Genomic DNA, 24,317 nt, shown 5'->3' on the forward strand with positions numbered 1-24,317 from the left:
ATACAAATCTTCATAAATATCAACTATTTTACTTTCTAATTTTTAAAATGTTCATATATTATTCCCAGAAATTTTCTCCGCGATATGATACATAATAAACTATTTTCCAATTTTTAAATTTCCCTAAAGTAGCATTCTTTACTAATTATGCAGTTTGTCCCGTTGATTTTTGTGATCAGTTCAACTCCTTCGATTGATAAAATGTTAACAGACATACGTAATATCAAGGAGACCAGCTCAGGCATTTAAACAGCTACAATTCCCTCGAAACTAAACGAAAAATCAAAGAACGTTCGAGTGCAGCAATCCGAAACATTTACCATAATTTACACATATCAAACGAACAAAACGAGCAACAATCTCCCTTCGATCTCTCCTTAAAACTCACTAATTTACATTTACTACCTCACTACCATATTCTGCGATCTTTCTTTATCCAGGATCGAGCAAAGTGCGAAACGAAGTTGCTGAAAGGAAACCAGTATCCAGTTTCGTTTCCATATTTTTCATTTCCACGTTTAACACAGTTGATTCGCGTACTAATTACAATACGAATACCGTAAAGGCCGTTTCTGTTTCGATCCCTTCTCTCGTGGCTCGTTCGTCGAACGAAACGCGTCGGAATCGCCTAGAGTGAAACGAGGGCCAAATTGCACATTGGCGAGATGCAAATGCGTAATAAAGCGATCGCGTATTCTCGAATCGGACGCAACTATGTACCAGGGCCACGGCCGGGGGCTCGGGAGGGAACACGCGAGCGTGGCTACGTGTAATTTTCAACGGTGGGTATCGCGTCGTCGCCCCGGCAATGGGAACAACGCACCGTGGCGGTGCGATCCGCAGAAACGTTCGTGGAATCGAATTCCCAGCGGTCGATTATATAGCGCCGCGGCTGGCACGCCGAACGGAATATCCGTAACGAATGCGGAATACCTTAATGACTTCTTCAGGATTCGCCGCGGCTCGCGGTGCATCGATACAGACGTCTTCACCGTGGAAAACTGTACTTCAGTTTTCAGGGTGTGGGGTTTAGGGGGGAGAAGTTAGAGTGTTGGAGATTGGGACTGTTTTTTTTAATGGTTTGTCGATTTGGAATGTTTAGGGTGAAATGTGGATCGTTTAAATTTGGTTCGTCGAATTCGAAGTATAGTCGGGGCCACGATATAGCGAGGTCGTAAAATCGGTCAGACGTCAAAGTAAACATGTTTTAGCTGCCGGGACCCGAAAATTGACAGAGATACGAGCAGATAAGTACTTGAAACCATTGTCAGGACCGTACGAAGAATTCTTCTATCCAGCGAAAGTCAACTGATTCTAATATACTTACTGAAAACTGCATGCAGCTAGGACAAATTAGGGTTTCTCCCTCTGGGGGAAGCCGCTTTTGGAAGTACGGTTACAGGTAAAGGTCTTATTGATGTCTTTAGCATCTTAGTTTATCTACTCGTGTTATATACAGATAGAAAGTGCAAAAAGATTGTGTAGCTTAATATTAACATATTTTCCATTTGTAAATGAAATACCATTTTCTACTTGAAGTACCAAAGTTTATTGTTGCTCGAAATTTAAATTCTGCCAATTATTCCAAATTTGAGTTCAGCCAACCAAATTCAAATTATTCCATATTCAAATGAAATTCAAACTATTGTAGATTTGAATTCAGCCAATCAAATTCTAGATATTCAAATTCTGAAATTTAAATTCTGCCAATGAAATTGAAACAATTCGAAACTAAAATTCTGCCGATCAAATTGTAGATATTCGAATTCTAAAATTTAAACGCAGCCAGTAAAATTTAAATATCAAATTCTAAAATTCGAATGGAAACCATTGAAAGTTTGAATTCAGCCAATGCCATTAAAGAAAGCACCGTTTGAATTCGGCCAATCAAATTCGAGATATTCGAATTTTAAGTTTAGCCAAGTCAAATTCAAACTAAAATTCAGCCAATCAAATTCTATATAGATATTTAAATTTAAATATTCAAATTCTGAAATTTGAATTCTGCCGATCGAATTGAAACTGTTCGAAATTTAAATTCAGCCAATCAAAATGAAAATCCTTAGGCATTTAGAAACTTAAGAAAACCTGAAATTAAGTCATGGAAAATGATCCAAATTTTAGGTTTCGCACAGTCTCTAGTACAACTGTTTTCAAACACTGCGGCGCCTGTGTGAATTATTTAACCCGCAGGGAACCAAGCTGAATTTCAGGTCAAAGGCAAAACGGTCCGCTCGCGGAACGATCATCCAGATTTTTTTGTAGCAGGCTCGCGATTCGTGCTGAAGAACAATGAGCGCTCGAGCTGCCGCGTAGATCGTTATCGTTGGAATTCGTGTGAGCCTGTTCTTGATCGAAATAGGGTGTGAAATTTATACCTGTAACGGTATGTGATTTGATAAGAGGCGCATCTTCACGTGGATTAGAAATTGAAAGAGTTAAATGATTCGAGGAAGATCGGCTATAAAAATGGAAGTGGGTTGCGTTTCAGTAAAACTAATCTTCATCGTTACGTTTTTAACCTATTAACCTTCCACGATTCCAATTTTTCCATATTCCCAAGAAAACAAATTATTCAAATATTTTACATTTCAAATTAATTTAACTTTTGTCCATTACTTCGATTAAATCAAATAATTGAAAAGCAAAAAAAACATTTTCTTCAAACTTCTCTGCACGTTGATATTCTTTAATACGTTGTATTAACATTTTTTACAAGAAAGAAATTAAAGTAATTAGTTAGAAATATTTTTTTTCTTAAATTGTTTTCAATTACGAATTAGAGAAATTCGATTTTTATTTTAGAGATTGTTGTAAATCAGTCGGTAAAGACGAAGCCCTTCCCGCAATCGGTTGGCAACACGATCAACGCCGCCTAGCACGGTGGAGGCACTCCTGGATATTCAGTTGTTACAGTTCAGTCTTTTCCAATGCACTTCGATGCAATGTAACCTCTATCAAGAATATATATATTAATCCTATTATATCTTTGCGTTTAATTCCAACGATATCTTGCACCACGAAGTAACAGAGATGAATCTAGTTAATAAAGAATTATACGTTCCTTTTGAACTGTAATCTTGAATCTTACTGAAATTCGAGTAAAAGTTCGATGTTATTCATCTCGATACATGATGCAACAGGCTGATTCATTATGCAGCCAAAGAAATAAAATATAATTGCGTGAAAGCTGCTAGCTAATTCTTGGAAGACTTTCATATCTGCGGAACGTATTTCCCCAAGCAATCTGAAGTCATCTCTGGATCGTACATAATATGGTTTTATCCTTTCAATGCAGCACCTACAGTGCATCGTTCAACGGTCCGTAGAATTTCACCTGAACAGTGTAATTACAATAACTGACTCCTTCTGTTACTAATCTCTATACTTAGAACAATATCCATTTGAAAAGTAATTCTCCATTCGGTATTCCCTAATTAGCTTCAATTTTGTTTTGTAATAACTTTACTACTGGCTGCATATAAATCTCCAATTTGAAACGGACGGTAACTTAAAATAAAACATTCTTCATTCCTCTGCTCTCGTTCTTCTTTAATCGTTTACAACGCTTTCGCCTTTATACTAATTTAACGGATTTATAAAAAGCGTTTAATGTCCAGAAATCGAAGAAATGCAACGTGTCATCGTGCAACCTAACCTCATTATTAATTCGCGAGCTTCGGTCGAGTCACACGTGACTCAAGACTCCTTAGAATACTACCCTCCTTACATAAAACATTCTATCTACCAATTTTTCATTTTGCAGGGTGTTTTGAAATATTTTCAGATTCGCTAATTTCTCACAACAGACGGTGGTAGCTCACGTGTTAATCTAAATATCTAGTGTGGTCTTCAGATCTCTTTTGACCCAAAGTCTTGAAATCTCTTTTGACCAAAAGTCTTCAGATTTTTTTTACCCAAAGCCGTCGGGTCTTTTTTGACCCAAAGTCTTCAGATCTTTTTGAGCTAGTCTTCAGATTTTTTTTACCCAAAGCCGTCGGGTCTTTTTTGACCCAAAGTCTTCAGATCTCTTTTGACCCAAAGTCTTGAAATCTCTTCTGACCCAAAGTCGTCGAGTCTCTTTTGACCCAAAGTCTTGAAATCTCTTTTGACCAAAAGTCTTCAGATTTTTTTTACCCAAAGCCGTCGGGTCTTTTTTGACCCAAAGTCTTCAGATCTTTTTGAGCTAAAGTCTTCAGATCTTTTTGACCCAGAAACTTCGGGTCTTTGTCGACCCAAAGTCTTCGGGTCTTTTTCAACTCAAAGCCCGTAGAACGTACAATCAAACGGCAGAACGCACTGGCGTTTAACTCATTTCAATCATTCCTCAAATCTTCACTAGCCACCCTTCCAAAATCCACAAAATAACAATTCCCATTCCACACTTCCAAATGCAAGGACTGCAACCTATATAAACAAACAAACCAATCATCATCAGTTACACAGAACTCGGATTCACGTTGCGCATAGAGCCCCTGCAAGCACACGCGTCACACGTCGTCGCCGTGTGCGCGGTCTGTGCAGCGCATAACTGCATCTAAGGTGCGTTGCTCGGATCCCCCCCCTTTCCAGTGTCCCGTGTTCCAGCTTCCACGGAGTCGAGCAGCAGGATTGGCGGTCGCGCGCATATACGTAGTACTTACACGGGACGCGCTATTTGCCCGGCAGAAACGATCGAAAAGTGGGTCAACGGCTGGCTGAATGCCTGGCTCGCTCGACTGCCTGTTGCGTCTCAGCGGAGCCGCTTTCTCTTCTCTTGCGGCGCAACGACACCGTCGCAGGAATTCTAACGCTTACGTATCCACGTTCTCCTTTCCCCTCTTCTTCTTCCTCGGCAATCTTCTCTTCCTCCTTCTACGCACACTGTTTATCCATCGTTTCTTCTTCGTTGCAGCAGTTTATTCTACTTATTATTATTCTTCTTCTTCTTTTTTGGTCTTTGTCTTATCAGTTTCATTTCTCTCCACGTTGGATTTCGACGTGATATTTGTTCAGTTGGTTGCCAGACGACGGAAAGAATGTTGTTTGTTGTTACGTGAACGTGCAACTTTGCGGAGAGTTGCTGGTCGACCTTGATAAGGTAGCGCGTTCGGCGACGCGTGCGTGAAGTTTAAGGTTTCCCGGTGGAGCCTTGAAACCAGGTCGAAAAGACACGTTATGGAGTTTCGTGAAAAATCGAGACGGTGCGCTCTGGTGTGCGTGGGTAAATTTTCTTTCGTACGTGACTTCGTCGAATAAAATTGTCGTTTGTGAAATTGTTGGTTGGAAGAGTTCTTAATTGTTTTTGTTGTTTTTTTTTTGAAGGAAGAATTGGGTGTCAAATATTTCCATTATGTTTTGTTGTTTATACTGAAACGTATTTATCGATCTATTTCGATATACAGTACCGGCGAAAATTTTGGAATCACCTCCCACTTTTCATCAATATTATACCTGCTGCTAATTTTTTATACATTTGAAGTTTATCTCAATTCTACATTTATCAATTGATTCGAATGATAAAAAATTCTCAAAGTCGCTGACTTTTTTCTGGAAATTTTTGTGTAAATTGCAATGCTCGGTGATCCCAAACTTTTTGGCCGGTAGTGTACATACCCTGTTAATCTATTAGGTCAATTGGTATTTATGAAATTATTGGCTGAAAGAATTTTACTAGCAGTTAGAAAATTCTCAATAATTTTTATTTTTTTATGAAAGAATAATTAAGTGTAAAATATGATGGCAACTTTTTGTAGTTTATTTTGAAACATTTTTATCGATTTATTTCGCTGCACATATCTCGTTAATCTGTTAGGTCGTTGCACATGAAATGGCCGATTCATAAATGAAACTTTTAACCTCAATAACGTAGTCGAAACTAAATTCTCTTAATTAAATAAGCTCCAGCAGATTCAATACATTTCTGCCAATAAATTGCAAGTTAATTTAGTATTATTATTACAAAAATTTGAATATTGGCAATAAATTCCTCAAACACGTTCTTTTTTTTTTTTGTTAAAAAATTACTTTAATGCTTAAACTAACTTTGTATTTCTAGTCCAAATACTGTATTCATATTTTATGTTGCCTCAGTTACACTATGTCACCATTTTAATTCGTAAAAGAAAATCACTTTCAATTTGATTAAACTCCATTTTCTATTTTTGACATAACCTAACCTAATTTTTCCAACGAACCAAGTTTTACATTTAAAACAGTAGACAGTAAGTTTCACTTTTTCACATAGCAATCGACATGATTTTATAAGAACAGAATCTTCCAGTACGTTAACACCGCCATTTTACATGCAACGACCTAATACTCGAGAAAACTTCTTTCCCTCGTTAACCTCAACAATCCGCTTAATTATATCTTCGCTTATCTTCAAAATTATTCAATCGAGAATTTACAGTTATCATCAGATACACCGAATGCAATTCTTTTTACACGACTTTTGCATTTCTCTCTATCCAATCCAATTGCTTCTCCTCATTCATGGTTGTCGCGAAGCTTAATTGTATTACATTACCACAGAATTCTTCCAAGTCGCTATTAATCTCTGACTATGATAAACTCATCTACTTAGTCCTTCTCCTCCCAGGAAACCCCACTTTTTCTCTTCGCTCGCTGCCAAATGGCAACGGCTAAAAGTACCGAACACATTCTTCGAACTTCTTACCGTGTAAATCGACTCCGTATAGAGTTACTAGAGATAAGATGTTTTTTTTTTATTTTCGAGAATGCAAGAGAAAACGGCTCTCTAGAGCGAACGAATCGACTTGCAATAACGTTTTCACCGGGAAATCCGTCGGATGAATTGTAATACGCTCGTAATTCGACGAAGGATTCGCGTGAAATAACGGAAGATGCGAGATAACGTTTTCAGGAATTTTAATTGAACGTTTGATTCATTTGAGCAATCGGAATTCATTTTGTTTCCTTTTTCTTTTATCTAATGCAGTTTTAGAAACTAGTTTAAATTTCTAATTTTTTTTTTTTTTATCGTACTGTGAAAATTTGTGGTGTTAGGTTACAAGAATTTTAATTGAAGAAGCATGATGATGGGTTCGATGGGTTTTCAAATTTTTTTTCGAGCGAACGGTGATCTACTTTCCCTTGTTTCTTACAATTGCGTAAGAAATAGAAATACGAGAGGAATGTTTCGAGAAATAGAATTTCATTTTTGGGAAAGATTGTAGAATTTATAATTTTACTTTAACTTTTCGTTTATAATTTTATTACAACTTTACTTTAATTTTTTATTTAAACTTTTTTTGTAATTTTACTTTAATTTTTCGTTTTTAATTTTATTATAATTTTACTCTGATATTGAAATAATGGAAATGCAATTTTTTTGTTGCAGTGTGGAAGCATTCTTCATGCACAGCTGGAAATTTGGAAAGCAGCAGTCGAGGAATCTCCACGCAACACGCTTGCAGCTTCCTGGGGTCCTGCTGTTGTTCAAACACCTAACAACAATAACAACACATCGTCCACTATTGCAAACGCGGCTCCAGTCAGTGTTAAGGGCTCCTCTTGCAGCGTTGATATCTCTGATGGTGAGTTAATCTTTGAATATTATTTATAATTTTGTAAATAATTTTTTAATATCCATTTATTGCACATATTGATAGTCAATTACCCTGTTTTGTTTTTTTGTTTTAAATTACTAAGTAAAAAACTCCTCCTTTAAAATTGAAACACAATTGAGCTTTAAAAATAAATTGTAGCAATCCTTAAAAATTAATTCTTAGAATTTTCTTAAAACTTTATTGAGCAAAGCACTCCTTCTTTAAAATAGGAAATTGAAATATAATTGAATTTTAGAAATAAATTGTAACAATTTTTATAAAACTGTTTCAATTTTTAACCAATTTGCAAAATATCATTTATCAACCATTACAATTCACTTTTTATAAAACAAAAATTCTTCACACATAAACTTTACACTCTTCACATTCCTACTTATTAAACTTGATTAACTTTACTAACCGCTCTAAAAAAATAAAAAATTAACCGTTTGAGAATGAACACTTTATAAGTATAAATATTAATACGCTAAATATTGTATAACATTGAAATGAAAATAGAATTTCTGACCGTAACAGTTTGCACGAACCCAACTATAACGCATATACCGCCACCATAACTCGCTAATCACACGCTAGAAGTAAAGCAGCAATGCATCAAATTATTATAATCACAGTAGCAATAACTCGTATCGCTGCAACTAAGAAATTATCCCAGCCGGTAAATAACCCGACGAAACAGTTAGAATACAAAGCAGCCGTCGGTATATGCTTATTACAAATGGTTCCAGTTCTTGTTAATTAAAGAACACAATTTTTGATCGGAGCAATCTTCACGCACCCGATAATTATCCGTGTTATCACATGCAATCGAAAATCGTTATCATCGGAGCTTACCTCTGTCTTCACGTCATCGCGATTAATCAATTGTACTATTGAACACAGTTATCGACCGAGGAAGCATCTATAATCGCGTATAAATATTAATATGCGAAATGCGAATTCCTTCACGTCCTATTTACCAAACAAACACAAAAGTTCTTTCCGTTGCATCAAACTGCATGAACCCAATAATTAAATGCACTCTCGCAAACTGGAAACACACGCTACATGCAAGCACCAAGACTTCCAATTAATTATTACTCCAGCGATAAATCACCTGAACAAGGATAATCTGAAAAAATGAAGAGAAGAGCAAACATGTAAATATACACTTGTTAAATTATTATACTAACAGCAATGACAATCTTGTAAAATTAACATAACCACGGAGATATACGTGTAAATGTGTTTAATAAATAATTAATAATGACAGATTTAAAATGTCACTATATAATAAGTATGTATGTATACATACACTACAAAGGAAGTTTGGTAATTTGAAAATTCGATAAAATTTGAATATTTGTAGTTATGTAGTTTAAGTAATGGTAATTGTGAAAGCATTTTTTGTTTCGGTAATGAAGAGATACTGAGGGTGTATTCGCCCTTAAAATTATTTCTGAAAAAATTGTCAGAGATTGTCGTGAATATTTTTGAAATTGTAAGATTTGGAAAAAAAATTAAATTCAAAGTGGTCAAAGTGGTTTTTGATGTCCTACATTGTGACAGTAAAAAATTTTCGTGAAACATTACTTTTTCGAAATTTACATTCACCAATATTAATTTTTTGACGAATTTACCTCCACCACTCCTAATATTTTTCAAAATTTACCTTCACCACTCCTTAATATTTTCAAAATTTTCTCCCACCATTCTTAATATTTTTACGAATTTACCTCCATGACTCTTAATTTTTTTTCAAAATTTACTCCCATCACTCTTAATATTTTTCAAAATTTACTCCCATCACTCTTAATATTTTTCAATTTAACTCACACGAATTTTAATTATTTGAAAAATTTACCCCCACCTCTTAATATTTTTCAAAATTTACTCCCATCACTCTTAATATTTTTCAAAATTAACCCACACCAATTTCAGTTATTTGAAAAATATACCCCCACCACTCTCGATTTTTTCATAATTTATTTACTACTTCCTCTATCAGAATTATGCAACGCAAACTAAATTCCAACAAAGTGTATAAAAACTTTTCTAACTGAGTGTATAACTACACGTCTTACAACCAACAACAAAAGCAGCACAAAACCTGAGCACAACAACCACCACACGCAAGAGCAGTCCTATTAAACAAGTACCAGCAAGAAAACTCTCAAAACTACATATAAGATGCACACAATCACAAATACTTACACTTCACTTACAAAACGAACGATCGAAACAACCTTAAAAGGAATCGAACATAACCTTAAACTCCCAACAATATCCCCACCAAATAATCACCAAACACCAACAAACTTGCTAAATCACCTATTAACACACACACACGCACACCTAACGAACCAAAACAAACAAACCACACCATTCACACGTCACAAGGACATCGAATCACAAGGAAAATTGCATCGAGCAGATCCGGGTGGTTCCTGGATCACTCACCAAAAGGAGGCGTACCGGTTGGGCGCCGTTTCTTTTTTCCAGACGAGGACGAGGACTGTGGTTCGTCGCAGACAGGCACTGGCAGTGGCAGCAGCGGCGGCGGCGGCGGCGGCGGTGGCGGCAGTGGTAAAATGCGGAACGGTGGCTCGCACATTCACCTCTGGCAGTTCCTGAAGGAGCTGTTGCAGAGTCCGGGTATCCACGGATCCTGTATACGCTGGCTAGATCGCGGCAAGGGCGTGTTCAAGATCGAGGACTCTGTTCGCGTAGCTAGGCTGTGGGGCAAACGAAAGAATCGTCCGGCCATGAACTACGACAAGCTTAGTCGCAGTATCAGGCAGTACTACAAGAAGGGGATCATGAAGAAGACGGAGCGTAGCCAGAGGCTGGTCTATCAGTTCTGCCATCCTTACTGCCTGTAAATCGGGTCCCGTTAAACCTTTGCGCTCCCAGAGAACGTCGACGGTGTTACCTGGACGACGTACACTCGAGAAACCAAAAAAAAAAAAACACATTCGTATTTATTCGCGATACAAGAAACACCGCGACTGTTTTACCAAGCGAGAGCTCTAAACTGCAAGCTTCGTCGTTACCTGTTCGCGTGTACCATTTATGATATTCAAGTACTTATCGCAATACACACTGATACGTGTCGAGGTAACACACGTCGTCCTTTAATCGTGCCTATCTTTTTCACACTCATTTATACACACACACGGTTAGGCTCTTGCTAGCCTGTGTATACTAACAGATCGGTGATTTAGTTTGCGGCGACGAACGTATCGCGATAGAGGCTGAGCAGCGCAAAGGGTTAACATCTCTCCACCGTTTCCAGAATTCAGGGTCGCGTTCAGGCTGATTACCTTGAGTCTGGGCGTTTTATTTTCTTCGAAGGGAGCGAAGAAGAAGAAGAAGGGCTTCCGACTCTTTTCTTCTCTTGCGTGCAATCGTTCGTTTTTGAACTCGTGTCACATGGTGACGTTTGTTGCTGGTGTGCATGGTGTCTCTCTTGTTTTTGCGTGAGTGTTTCTACAGTGTGGCTGATATTTTTGAGAGAGAGAGAAGAAACGAGCTAAAGGAAAAGGAAAAAAAGAAGAAGTGGAGGAGAATCAGTAGAGAGGTGTCGAAAGGTAAAAGAATACGATCCACCGTGTCCGGTGCGTTATTGATCCTTCCGGGGGCAATAACCCCGTGTCACGGTTGGGTACCATTTAGTACGCCCGTTTTGGGCGAACCCTCCCCACTCTCCCCCTCACCCCCTTGCTTCCCAGATTTTCTTCCCCCACTCCTGTTACACACCTAGTTTTCTCTCACTTCTGTTTCGACTTTTCTGTTGTAACATAAACGATTAAAAGATAAGTTAATCCTTCGTTTCACGATCCACGATTTCCCCGCGGTGCTCGTTTCATCGCTCGCGCGATCAAACGAGCCGCGACCTGGTTGCCGGAAGCGTCGAGACGGTTGCAGGGTCGATTTTCAGGATCTTTCGACTGATACGTATTTTTTTATATCTTGAATAGTGAAATTTACTTTTTTTTTTATTTTGCCATTTTTCGAGGAAACTTTGATCGATTCGGCACGTTGCTTACTTCGAAAATTAGTATTTTATTTTTCAATTTTCTTTGTTTGCCATTTTTCGAGGAAATTTTACCGATTTGACGAATTACCGACGGAGGACGCGAATTTTCGTCGTTCGTTCTTCAACTGCTTGTGACGAGGTACGCTAATACGCTTCGTCTACACTTCTGTTATCAAACGAAGTGGTGAAAATTATTTGTATCATCGGGGCCTCCGTACTCAAATAGGAAACCGACAAGGAAGAATAGAGAGGGCGCAGTTGGCGTAGTGCGCAAAGCCTCCGCTTGCTAACCCGAAGGTCCCGGGTTCGATTCCCCTTGGGTCCCTCGAAATTTTTCCGTCGATTCCTACAAGTTGTTTTTGAAAAATTACAAATATACAACGTGCCAATCGATCGTTTTTCAGTCAGCAATGTGCCTAACACGCGGTTCTACTACGATGTTAATGCAATTAACGATCGCGTGTTCGCGTACCGACACACCATTTAACCAACAAACAGTATATTATGCACACGTACTAACACTAACGTTCTACTAACGTAACGAATAACGTAAAAGTACGATTAATGCTGTTGGTTGTGTGTTATCGCTGTGTTCGTGATAATATCAGCGATACACCGCTGCAGAATGTTATTTAACGTCGTACTAACCGTAATGTTAATGTTGTAACGTGCTAATGCTGGTATTAAATCGGTATTATATACCGTTGTACTACTATTAGCATGTTATCGATGCACGTAAACGTGTCGTTACGTTGACACGCGATATCGGTGTAATTGTGACAGTCGAAAGGTGGAATATGAAAGATCGACGCCCGTTTAGAATGGATCTCGTTGTGGAGGTAACGTCCCGCGAGTCCGTCGAGCGTGCAACGACCATGTCTCGACGCTGTTTTATTTGTTTGTTTGTTCGTTGCTCAATGGAGGGAAAAAAATAATTTAAAAAAAAAAGGAAGAAGAGGGTCAGTGGAGATTTCGTTGGAAAAAAGAAAAGGGAAGAAACTACTGTTTCCCTTCTGTTCTCATGATTGCTTACCAGCGCCAGTCGCCAGAAGCCTCGAGCTTGCGTCCGATCGAACGGATCCACGATTCATTTGGACGATCTAGCGCGCGCGGAACTATTCGCAGTTCGCTCGAACCGTCCCGCCATTTGTTTTTTTCTTTTTTTCTTCAAGGAAAGTCGCATGGCGAGGAAGAGACGATCTTTCGATTTTTTTTAGATGGAACATTGCGTGACCTAGATAGAGTAGTGAAATTGTTGAATTTTTCGAGGGGGGTGTGTGGAGCTTGTGATATTGTTGGGATACAGGGTGATGTAGAAGAGGAAGTGAAGCATATAATACTTAATTTTGGAATTTTTGCGGGAAGATTTCTGTGGTGGATTTTTTATTTGATACGTGTGATAAATTGAATTTAGGAGAATGAATCTTGTTACTTTCGATTATGCGAATTGAATTCAGAGAGGAAGTGAAATAAGATTATTTCCGGTTGAATTTTCATTTTTATTATTTTCAAGGGAATGTGGATAAATTATTTTGCATTAAAAAATATAATTTAATCTTTTTCGTTCACTTCTACGAGTTCATAGGTCAACTCGTATTATTTTAGAGAGAATACAGATAAATCACTTTGCATTAAGAAATATAATTTAATCGTTTTCGTTCACTTCTACGAGTTCGTAGGTCAACTTTTATTATTTTAAAGGGAATATAGATAAATCACGTTGCACTAAGAAATATACTAATTTTCGTTCATTTCTACGAGTACCTAGGTGGATTTTTATTATTTTAAAGGGAATATAGATAAATCACGTTGCGCTAAAAAATATAATATTTCTCGTCCACTTGTATGAGTTCATAGGTCAACTTTTACTATTTCAAAGAAAATATAGATAACTCACGTTGCATTAAAAAAAAAAATGTCAATTCCACTATTTTTCGTTCGTTTCTATGAGTATTATATGTCCCACGCATACCAGTTACACACAAATTTTCTACCTATACAAAACGAATAATCTATTTTATAAATGAAATATTTTTAGAAGCGCGTATATATTAAAACTATTTTTGATACTACACAGCTAAATACGACGAAGCAAAATTTGAATACAAAGGAACACCTTTAACACACATCTTTTGAGCCTCTGAACAAGCTTCGAAAAGTGCCTTGTTCTGTGTTCACAAACGATCACCGTCGACGGTGTGTTTTCCTACAAAAATCCGTTCAATCTTCCACGCGTCCTTTTCAGGATGCGTACAATGTTACTCGCCGAGCGGAGCGGAAAATTTCGCTCGCGCGGCGTGAAACGACGGACGCACGATCGATTCGTCCTAGGATACGTGGTCACGCCTTCACCTTCTCGATTAGAAGTTTCGCAACAGAGTTTCTTTGAGAAAAAAAAAAAAACATAAAAATAGAAGAAGAGAAAATAAGAAAAAAATAGGGAGAGAAATGCGTGAAAGGATAAAACGAAAGTGTAGAGAAAATGGCGATCGTGGAATAGCTCGAGGCGTGTAAGCTTGCGCGGCTGGTTCTAGTGATTTTGGTCCCATATATCTATGATATATTAAACGTTGTATGTTCCATGAACGATTTAGCGTGTAAGTTTCACTTTAGGCGTATAAGTATCATGACGGCTCACGTGAGCCGTCTGTTAAGTTACTCGAAGAGATTTCCGTCTTATACTTCCCTTCCACCTTTTTCCCTGTTCGTCCCCCCCCCCCCCTTTTCTAACCTGTATCGGTTCCACGCCGTTAATCGTGCTAGCCTTTTACCACTAACCATTTATTTTCTATTAAGATTTATTTAAACACTCTCTGAATATTTGCGGAATTCCCGACGATCACTGGGCTTTAATAATGTAATTCTCTGTGTTTTCTTCTTTTTCTATTTTCGTCCAATTTTCACTGAAATGTGGAATCAGAAGTTACTTCGTTCAGTATTTACTTATATAGGGAAGAAATCATATTTCTTCTGTGTTTTCTTCTCTTTTCTATTCAATTTTTACTGAAATGTGGAATCAGAACTGATTTCATTCAATATTTACTTACATAGGGAAGAAATCATATTTTTTCTGTGTTTTCTTCTTTTTCTTCTCTGTTCAATTTTCGCTGAAATATCGAACCAGAAGTTACTTCGTTCAGTATTTACTTATATAGGGAAGAAATCATATTTCTTCTTTGTTTTCTTTTCTTTTCTACTCAATTTTTACTGAAATGTGGAATCAGAACTGATTTCATTCAATATTTACTTACATAGGGAAGAAATCATATTTTTTCTGTGTTTTCTTCTTTTTCTTCTCTGTCTAATTTTCGCTGAAATATCGAACCAGAAGTTACTTTGTTCAGTATTTACACATATAGGGAAGAAATCATATTTCTTCTGTTTTCTTCTTTTCTTCTCTTCAATTTTCACTGAAATGTGGAATTTTTTTGGTTCGAAGCTCAGGAAGGAAGCGCGAGAAAAGCGTTCGTTCGATGCTTAGAGATACGTTTCTATCGGAGAATTTTTCACGATACATAGTTGCTCTCGAGAGTGCTCTCAAATAGTATTTCCGAGTCTCCATCACTCTCAATACTGCGAGTAACTAAGTACGCTGATAAATTTGACTCTCGAGAGTACTCTCAAATAGTGTTCGCAATTCTCCGCCACTCTCAATACAGCATTCTCAATACTGTGAGTAAGTTCACTGATAAAGACTCTCGAGAGCAACTCGCGACACCATCACTCTCAAATGGACACGTATCCACCTTTAAGAAAGACTGACGAAATATCGAACCAAAATTTATTCCATCCCACGCTTGCACACATTAAGAAGAAAGCAACAAAGAAACCAAAGGCTCCGTGAAAGTCTTTGGAATTCACCTCGGTGTACGTTTTATTTAATCCGATTTTATTCTATGTTTATTTAAAAAACAAAAAAAAACACTCACCCAGGTAAAAAACCCGTTGCTAGTTTCTACTAACAATCCCAATCGTTTCGCTCACCGATATCGGTTGTACATAATACTCGACGTGTAAACCATTTCACACGTTCGTTCTATTTTATTATTATTATTATTATTATCATTATTATTTTTTAATAATTATTTATTTAACTGAGTTCGTTCGTAATCGTATTAATATATATATATACATATACTATATTTTATATACGTACGTGTTACATTTGTTAGAGATGTTGTGTTTCTACGTAAGACGTCGTCGAGGTCGTCGTTGGGCATAGCAATTGCCGTGTAGAGAGACTGGTTTCAATTTCGCGTCTCAGCTCTGTCTCGCGTGGAGAGAGCACGTTAAATTGAACGATAAGGATACGAAAACGAGGTAACGGGGAGGAATTATCATTTAAATGATAAAATATCGCCACGATCGTAACGCGGTCTCGAAGGACGACGGATCGGTCTTTTTTTTTTCTCTTTTTTTCTCTCTCCCTCCTCCGCCGTCGTCCAATGGATGTGCAATTACCGCCAAATATCGGAATGTCGCGCGAACTCTGGAAATAGATCGTTATGCCAAAGAACACATGGCGACGAGCTCGATTTATTATTATATAAACGGCCGAGAGAAAGAGTGAAAGAGATGTTCTTCTCTTCGTTTTTAACCCTCGAACTGCGGATCGCGCGATAATCGCAGGAGCGACGGTCTTCGGGTCGAAGGTGACCCAATGCTGAAATTTTCTTTAATTTTATTACGCGTTATATTTTTGAAAATACTCCTTTTCCGTGTTTAACTCTCAACATCTTGACGCTTTAACGCTGAAATTTTACATCTTGTATTTTTGAAAATGTTCTTTTTTCGTTTTTTACCCTAGAAACGGCGGATAGAGCGCGCGCGACGGTCTCCGGGTCAAATGTGACCCAATGCTGAAATCTTTTTTAAATTTTATTACGCACTATATTTTTTTAAATGTTCTTTTTTCGTTTTCGACCCTAGAAACGGCGTGATATTCACACGCGCGACTGTCTCCGGGTCAAATGTGACCCAACGCTAAAATTTTCTTCAATTTTATTGCACACTGTATTATTTAAAATGTGCTTTTATCTATTTTAACAGCAGATGGTACGCGCGCGACTTTCTCCGGGTCAAATGTGACCCAAAGCTAAAATCTTCGCACGCAACCAAAATTACAAATTTTCTTTTACCTTATCGTGCAGTACATTTGTTTCAAATTATACTAATATACTGTAATTAAACGAACAAACGTATTTATACAGACAGATGTGTCGTGACTCTGTTTTGAATTGAAACGAATTTAAAATCCGGGTCATTCGTGACCCGGCCGCCGCCGTTCGAAGGTTAATCACACCTGGCGATTCGGAAATTAAAGCAAGGCTCGTCGAATATGGAGAGACACCTGTAGAATTTGCAAATCTTTCCGCATACAAGGTCAAAATAACGAAGTTATCCCGATTTTTCGATTACCTCGGAAAAATTACAAGCATGAATATGTATACACGCATTGGAAGCTTTAACGTCTTTCTCCGTAACAGCAACGTTTCATTCGCTCGTCTCGCAATTTTACACACCGATAAACAGGAAATTAAAACAATATACCTTTATCCAGAAACACTCTCCTTAAAATACACAAATGAATGGAAAGTAATCTCGCGCGAAGTGTAATAACGTCCGAGAGACGCGCGAATTACCGTCAAGGATATCCTCGATGTCGAAATTTCACGGTGTATTTAAATTCAATCCCGAGCAAACCTACAATTTGTAAGTAGCCGATGCAAAACATCTTACACGCAACATTTCCATCATCCAGATATAAATTTCCCGTCGAAGAACCTCGTTTCAAAAGTGAAACAATCGTCGAAACTCACCTGAAAATCGCAACAGGAAGCGTCTCTCCGCTACATTTTTCCACGAGCCTTGCCTCAGAATGAAATGGTAAATTCGACTAAAGGCCACCACGCTTTAAGCCTGCCGCGTAAAATCGAAACGGGATCGTTTCGCTCAATAATATCGCCGTAAACTTGGCGTTATTAGAATCTTAAGGCGACGATTTCCTCGAGAGTAGCGGTCAATCTCCCTTATCAGCGTTACTTTTCGACCGTGTATACCTGTTTTTCGCGTGTTCCTTCGCGACTGATCCTTTCTCGAACGACGAGGACAAAAAAGAAAGAAGGAAGAAAAACGACATCGCGGTGAGTTTGCCGAGCTGCAATTGCAAAGACTCGGTCGTAAACGTAAATCCACCGGTGGGATTATCAGTTTCCGTTCAGCGCAACGGCGTCCGTGATTTCGATCGGGGCAGATTTATCTGCATCCCTTTTAGCGGTCCGATTCGTACAAACAACGGCATGCAAATTATTCGGCTGAGAACACCGACTCTTTCGCAATCGGTGAAAGATAGTCTCTGTTGCGAGTTTTTTCAGGGATTTCGCGTAAAGAGTTTCGCGGTCCTTGTAAACGAAAGGTTTATTGGTGTACGGCGACGGGCTTTAAATTAACGTTTGCCACGATGGAAAAGTGATAAGGCGAAATGGAGGTTGTTTCGAAGAATTGCGGGGATTTTTACGCAGTTCTAGACTTTAGGGAGGAAAGAATGTGAATGTGTTTGACGGTCGTCGATGTTGTGTCGATGATGTGTCAAAATTTTATGTATTTCGTCTGATTTCTTAGTTTCATTGGGATACGAATTTTTTTTACTTAACGTTGGTTCAGAAATTTCGAACGGAGGACAATTTTTATGGAGTTCGTAATAATGCACCGACTTAAACCCCTTGAACTGCAATTTATTTCCAGGCAGCACTGCTCAGGCCGACGATTTAATTTTCTTAGTTTTAAGAGGAGGGATTGATATAGAAACTTACGGTTTTGTTGCTCAAATAATTTGTTATTAGTAAAAATAATATTCGTTTCATACATGTACATGAAATTCTTCGAGAATGTTTAACAAAAATCTTACAGTTCTAGTATTTGAACGAAAAAAGTACGTGTTTCACCATAATGCTAATGTATTTGCAACAATTTCAAACAATGTAAATATTTATATTTATCCTCATTTATATTCGGGTTTATTTTAAAGTACTGATAAACTTCAAGTGAACGTGTAAGATTCAACGCCTCCGAAAATATGTATGACTTCTGTAGACGGATATCACTAGTAAAATAACCGCTATTGCAGTTCATTAGTATGTCGTGTCGTGCATTTACTTTACTGGCTGCATAGATTTACACAAATTACATTCAAACTGCTTCAACGCTTCAAAGCTTCAACTCTGAATAATTTCTGACGAGTGCAGCTCGTCATTGTTCATGACGAGCCGGACTCGTCATTTCAGTTCAAGGGGTTAAGTATGAACAATTTCTCAAATTTTTCTTATCGTTTGACGAAACCTTTTAATACACTCTGGAAAATTATCTGTATATAAAGAATACAGGAGAAAAGCCAACAGAGTCCAAGAATTGATATTTGATAGAAGAGAATGAACTTTGAAACGCCAAAAATCAGATACTTTTGTACCTTCTCCAGAGAAAATATTTTTGAAATATGTAGTATCAGGGCCTCCATACCCAAAAATAGGAAACCGGCACGGGAGAATAGCGAGGGAGTAGTTGGCGTAGCGCGCAAAGCCTTGGCTTGCTAAGCGGAAGGTCCCGGGTTCGATTCCTGGTTTGGGTCCCTCGATATTTTTCCCTAGGTTCCTACATATGAGGGCTCGTGCGGGATGGAAGCATCAACGGTTGCATGAAGCCAGGCGCTGTGAGATGAAAACATCTCTCAAGGGTTGCACGTCTCCCAAATTGCGACGTTTCCCTGCGTGCCACTGTGAGAGGGAGTGTACTCAAAAAGGTGTTGAGTTGCGTTGCACTGAGGACATTCGAGGGCGAATGTCAGTTCAGGATGGCCGAGTGTAGTCTCGGGGCCTCCGTACCCAAAAATAGGAAACCAACACGGGAGAATAGGGAGAGGAAGTGGTTGGCGTAGCGCGCAAAGCTTTGGAAGGTCTCAGGTTCGATTCCCGTTTAGGTCCCTCGATATTTTTCCGTCGACGGTTCCTACAAATATTAGTTTAATTCTCGCTATGTTCCCCTGAGATTGCGGTAACTTCAAATTCTAATTGACTCGCGTAAGTAATTGTTTAATTAAACAATCACTTGTCTGTGTACTCGGTTTTTTAAATCTTCAATAACTTGTCACTCACAAATTGATTATTTTCTCTTAAGATTTGCCATAAATACATTACCTATGAAAAGAATGCAACTCCGTCATAATCTCATTTTTACAGTTTCTTAAATTTTTAATTTTTCTTTTTCACACGTTACTCAAAAATCATTCGTAAATCTACTCAAATGGGTAATTATTTAATTAAACAGTCACTTAGCGGTTTTTTAAATCTTCAACAACTTGTCCCTCACAAATCATTTATTTTCTTGCAAGAATTGCCACAAATACATTATCTACAAAAGCAACGCAACTCATTTCTCCATTTTTCGAGCTCTGCTAATTTTCGTCAACCCCTTCTTCCGCAGACATTACCGAAAAATTCCCGAATCAACTCGAATAGTTCGTTCTCAGCCAAATAGTTACCGAACATTCGTTTGTTCCTTTACGCCCGTTTCCATGTAGCGCGTCGATTCGCTCGTGACGCTCGCAAATCGCCTAAGCTCTAACCCAGGGGCTTCACAGAACTCGTGCACCGGTTGACTAACGCGGCCGTTCCTTCGCGGAATTTATGATAATCCATTGTGCGGCAGGCTTCGTGGCGTTTCGTAGCTTTAGTGGTAGCCGGTACTTCCGTCAAGCAGTAAGGTATACCGAGTTCCAAAGTACTGCACGCTGTACTTCGTGGTTCCAACACGGCCGCCGTTTATATACAACCGACTATTCGTTACGACCCGGCCGTCTCTGTTCAGAGAAAAGCGCGTTTCTGCTCGAGAATCGCGAGAGAACACGAAATTCTTCGGATTTTCCTTTTACAGTGATCAGATTTTTCAAGCTGTGTTTCGAGGTAGATATGGTATTTGGAAGTGTTTTTTTTTTTTTTTAGAAGTGATTGTGACAGTAAGGAAATGTTGAAATTTGTTATTTGGAGGAATTTGGAAATTTGGAGTTTCTGAGGAATTTTTGTGAAATGAAAGAATTGTTGGGGAAATATTTGGGGAGTTTTGTGAAAGTGGAGAAAATGTTTGGAGACCATTTTGTAGATTATATTATAAAATGAGTTACTTCAATTTAGAAAATTATTTTTAAAAAATTGAAAATTATTATTTACTGTAGATTCTGTGTTTATTGCCAATTGTTAGGTTTTCGTTAATTTATTGTATACTTTTGTAGTACCTGAAGAAAAACTGTAACTGTAAGAAAAAGAATCTTCACTTTTAATTATTTAGGCATTAGTATCAATATTTGCATAATAATAAAAGTTGCATTTGAGAAAGATATCCATTAAAAATTATAAGACACATTAAATATTATTTCCACTTATTCAGTATTTCACTAAAATCAACTTTTTTTAGCAAATGATTTTATAATTTGAAAACCATACTAACTTATTCTATATTTTTAAATACTTTTTATCAAATTCATGCAGCTGCAATTATATCTACCCAATTTGAAATTTTTTCGTTTAATGGAACACTTCAATTTTAAAAAACTGAAGAAATTTCAATTCACAGCAACTTGACGATAATTTAAAAAAACTTACGAGATAAAACCAATTCATCCTTCTACTTGTCAATTAGTATCGATATTAAACAAAATAAATCTTATTCTACATTTTAAAATATTTTCTCCAAAATTCACCTGCAATTACAATACTCACCCAATTTGAAGCAATATTTCGTCGTCCGATAGAACGCTCCAATTTGAAAAAACTCCAACTTCAGAGAACTCGACAAATTTCAATTCACAAAAACACAACCACAACTTAAGAAAACTACAAGATAATAACAATTCATCCTTCCACTTATCAGTACTACCTTGAAAAATCAAAAACAAAAACCAGAATAATAATTAAAGTGGCAGTGAAAACGCAATACCCGAGCACAACAGAAAAACGCCTGAACGTCTTAAACGTCTCCGTTATTACGTTAGAAATGATCTATCGTCACCGGCCGCGGGGACAGCTGAAAAAGAGAGAGAGAGAAAAATGATCGGTGAATTATTTCCAGAGATTAGATTAAAGAGTCCAGGTAGTAGTTTGCGGTCGGGACAAGAGGGTACAGAGCTCTTGCTTTTCGCTCACAGCTGCGCAACGCGTGATTTCGTCGAGATCAACGTAACCGTAACTAACAGTTTCAAATGAATACGAACGGGGAGAACAATGTCGATAACGTAATTGCCAGGGCACAGTTGTACACCGAGAGCTATCTGGGGCGTGGCAATTAGAAAAGTCTTGTTGCCGTAAAATCGATCCTGGAATTGATAATTGAACGGTTCAGGAAGTAGACAGTAATGAGCGTGCAATATACATACAACGATCTTCGAAGTTTTTTAACAGTACGATACTTGAAGATTCTCGTCTTTTCGATGTCTCAAGACTGTGATGTTTTTGAGAAAATTGAAAATACCAAGAATTTTTTGCATAAAATTCTGCGGAGTATTGGGAAAGCTTCTTTGTTCGTTGACACTTTGTAGCCTACTGATGACGTCGCGAGGCTGCAAATTGGGCGATTAAAGTGAGAAAGTGAAGGAAAAAATGTAAAAATTGTGTTGGAAATTTCGCAAGTCGAAGGTGTGTTTTAATATACAGAGTGGGCCACGTAAAACAGGTTAATTATCTTCTTTGTATACTGCATAGCTATGGTGGTACGAGAAAATTTTTATGCCTGATTTAAATGGTTTCAAAGAGTGAATAAAATTTTTTCACATTTGAAGAAAGAGAGTTGCATATTTGATTAAAAATTTTAGATTCTAAGATCAGGCTATTATGCACGTTTAAATGCACTTCAATATCTGCTACAAAATACAATAGAAAAATGTATATACATTCACATAAGAAAACAGATGATTTTGGGAAAAAATAGAAAAAGGTGGCATTTGTAAAAATTTTTCTGATGGAAAAGGTGGCATTTGTAAAAAATTTTCTGATGGAAAAGGTGGCAAAAAATTTGAAATTTTAGAGTCCAGAGTTATTTCAAGTTGAAATGCACATCAATGTCTGCTGCAGCACATAGTAGCAAACACAGATGGCCTTAAAAATAAAGTGGCATTTTTTGAAAAAATTCTGATGGAAAATGTGGCAAAAAATTAGAAATTGTCGAGTCCAGGGTCGTTTTAAATTGAAATGCACATCAATGTCTGCTGCAGCACATAGTAGCAAACACAGATGGCCTTAAAAATAAAGTGGCATTTTTTGAAAAAATTCTGATGGAAAATGTGGCAAAAAATTAGAAATTGTAGAGTCCAGGGTCGTTTTTAATTGAAATGCACATCAATGTCTGCTACAGAACACAGTAGCAAACATAGATGACCTTAAAAAACAAAGTGGCATTTATAAAAAAATTTCTCTTCCATCTCGTTCACCCTTTGAAATTATTTAAATTACACATAAAAATTGCCTCGTACCACCATATCTAGAGAATATAATTTACCTAGCCTATTTTAGTAGAGAAAGTTTCGTAATACTCTGCATTGTTGTACCTTAACAAACGAGAAGCAACTTTCGAAGAAAATTAAGGACACTCTTCTCGTACTGATTGCATTGTTACAAATCGATCCTCGAATCGAGTTGAACAATGCAACATTGAAATAACGAATTTTCTAATTTTCTAATCAAGCGATAAAAATACTCCTTTTACCTAACCAATTATAAATTGAACGAAAAAAACGAAAAAAAAAAAAGAAAAAAATGAAAGGAGAAGTTAGCCAAAGCTAGCTAAGTACAATCCATTCAGATAAATATCTACCGGATGGAGAAGAAAAAATAAGGAACGATCAGAATATGGTACTGATTTCACATTTCATACAACTTCCTCCCAATTTTCGTCTTCTTTTTACAAAATACACAATAGAAACTTAAAGCGAAAAATGATCTGAAACTCGACTCTAGACACGGATAACATCCTATCAAAATTATCGTCCCGAAATCAGTACCACTTCCGACGTGTGTACAATCAAAAGAAGAAGAAGAAGAGAAAGGAAAGAGAGAGAGGAAAGAAAACGAAGGCGTGCTTCCATTTCACCGGTGATTCTCAGCGACCGCGAAGCGAACCGTCGCTCCAAACTTGTACATAATCGCGAAACGGCCCGCGAGCACATTATTTATCCGTGGCGGTGTGTGACTGCCATTTAATCTGATATACATGTTAATTAGCGTTAACGAGTTTATTTAATTAGAATTAAGAGCAGTTTGTTCCGGCGATACTCCCGGGAGATTTGTTCTTCCTCGGTGTTTTGTTGCCGCGGGACACATTGTTGCGAGTTTCATATTTATGTAGCATCGTCGATCATTTGTCTCCTCCCGACTGTTCCGTTTCAATGAGATTAAAGCCGATCGCGCGCAGTTTTCGACGTAAACACATCGAATCGTGTTAATTTAACAAACAGGATAATACTTGGACAATAATAACTTTTTCAGCAATTGCACGAAAAGCGGACACATACATACGTACATTATTGCATATACATTATATTTTTTATTGTATGCCGACGTTCTTGCTGTCAGGATTCGGAAGCGAGATACTAACACGAAGCAAAGATAAAAGGAAAAAAAATAAAAAAATTTCGCAAAACCACCAAAAAAAAGAGAGAAAGAAGTGTTTCATTTCAGACCTGTTCTTAG

The 24,317-nt window shown here is 37.5% G+C and overlaps 1 protein-coding gene across 1 annotated transcript in view; it reads left to right on the forward strand.

Annotated features, from left to right (window-relative positions):
* Positions 1-10,432, forward strand: part of LOC108576255 (DNA-binding protein D-ETS-4-like) — a 129,096-nt gene extending 118,664 nt beyond the window's left edge. Inside the window, exons 6-7 of the mRNA XM_017939217.1 lie at positions 7,343-7,538; positions 10,053-10,432. Of these exons, the coding sequence (XP_017794706.1) occupies positions 7,343-7,538; positions 10,053-10,432 (576 nt within the window). The remainder of the gene's footprint in view (positions 1-7,342; positions 7,539-10,052) is intronic.
* The last annotated feature ends 13,885 nt before the right edge of the window (positions 10,433-24,317 follow it).

Source organism: Habropoda laboriosa, unplaced genomic scaffold (genome assembly GCF_001263275.1).
Source record: "Habropoda laboriosa isolate 0110345459 unplaced genomic scaffold, ASM126327v1 scaffold36, whole genome shotgun sequence".
NCBI classification, from domain to species: Eukaryota; Metazoa; Arthropoda; class Insecta; order Hymenoptera; family Apidae; genus Habropoda; species Habropoda laboriosa.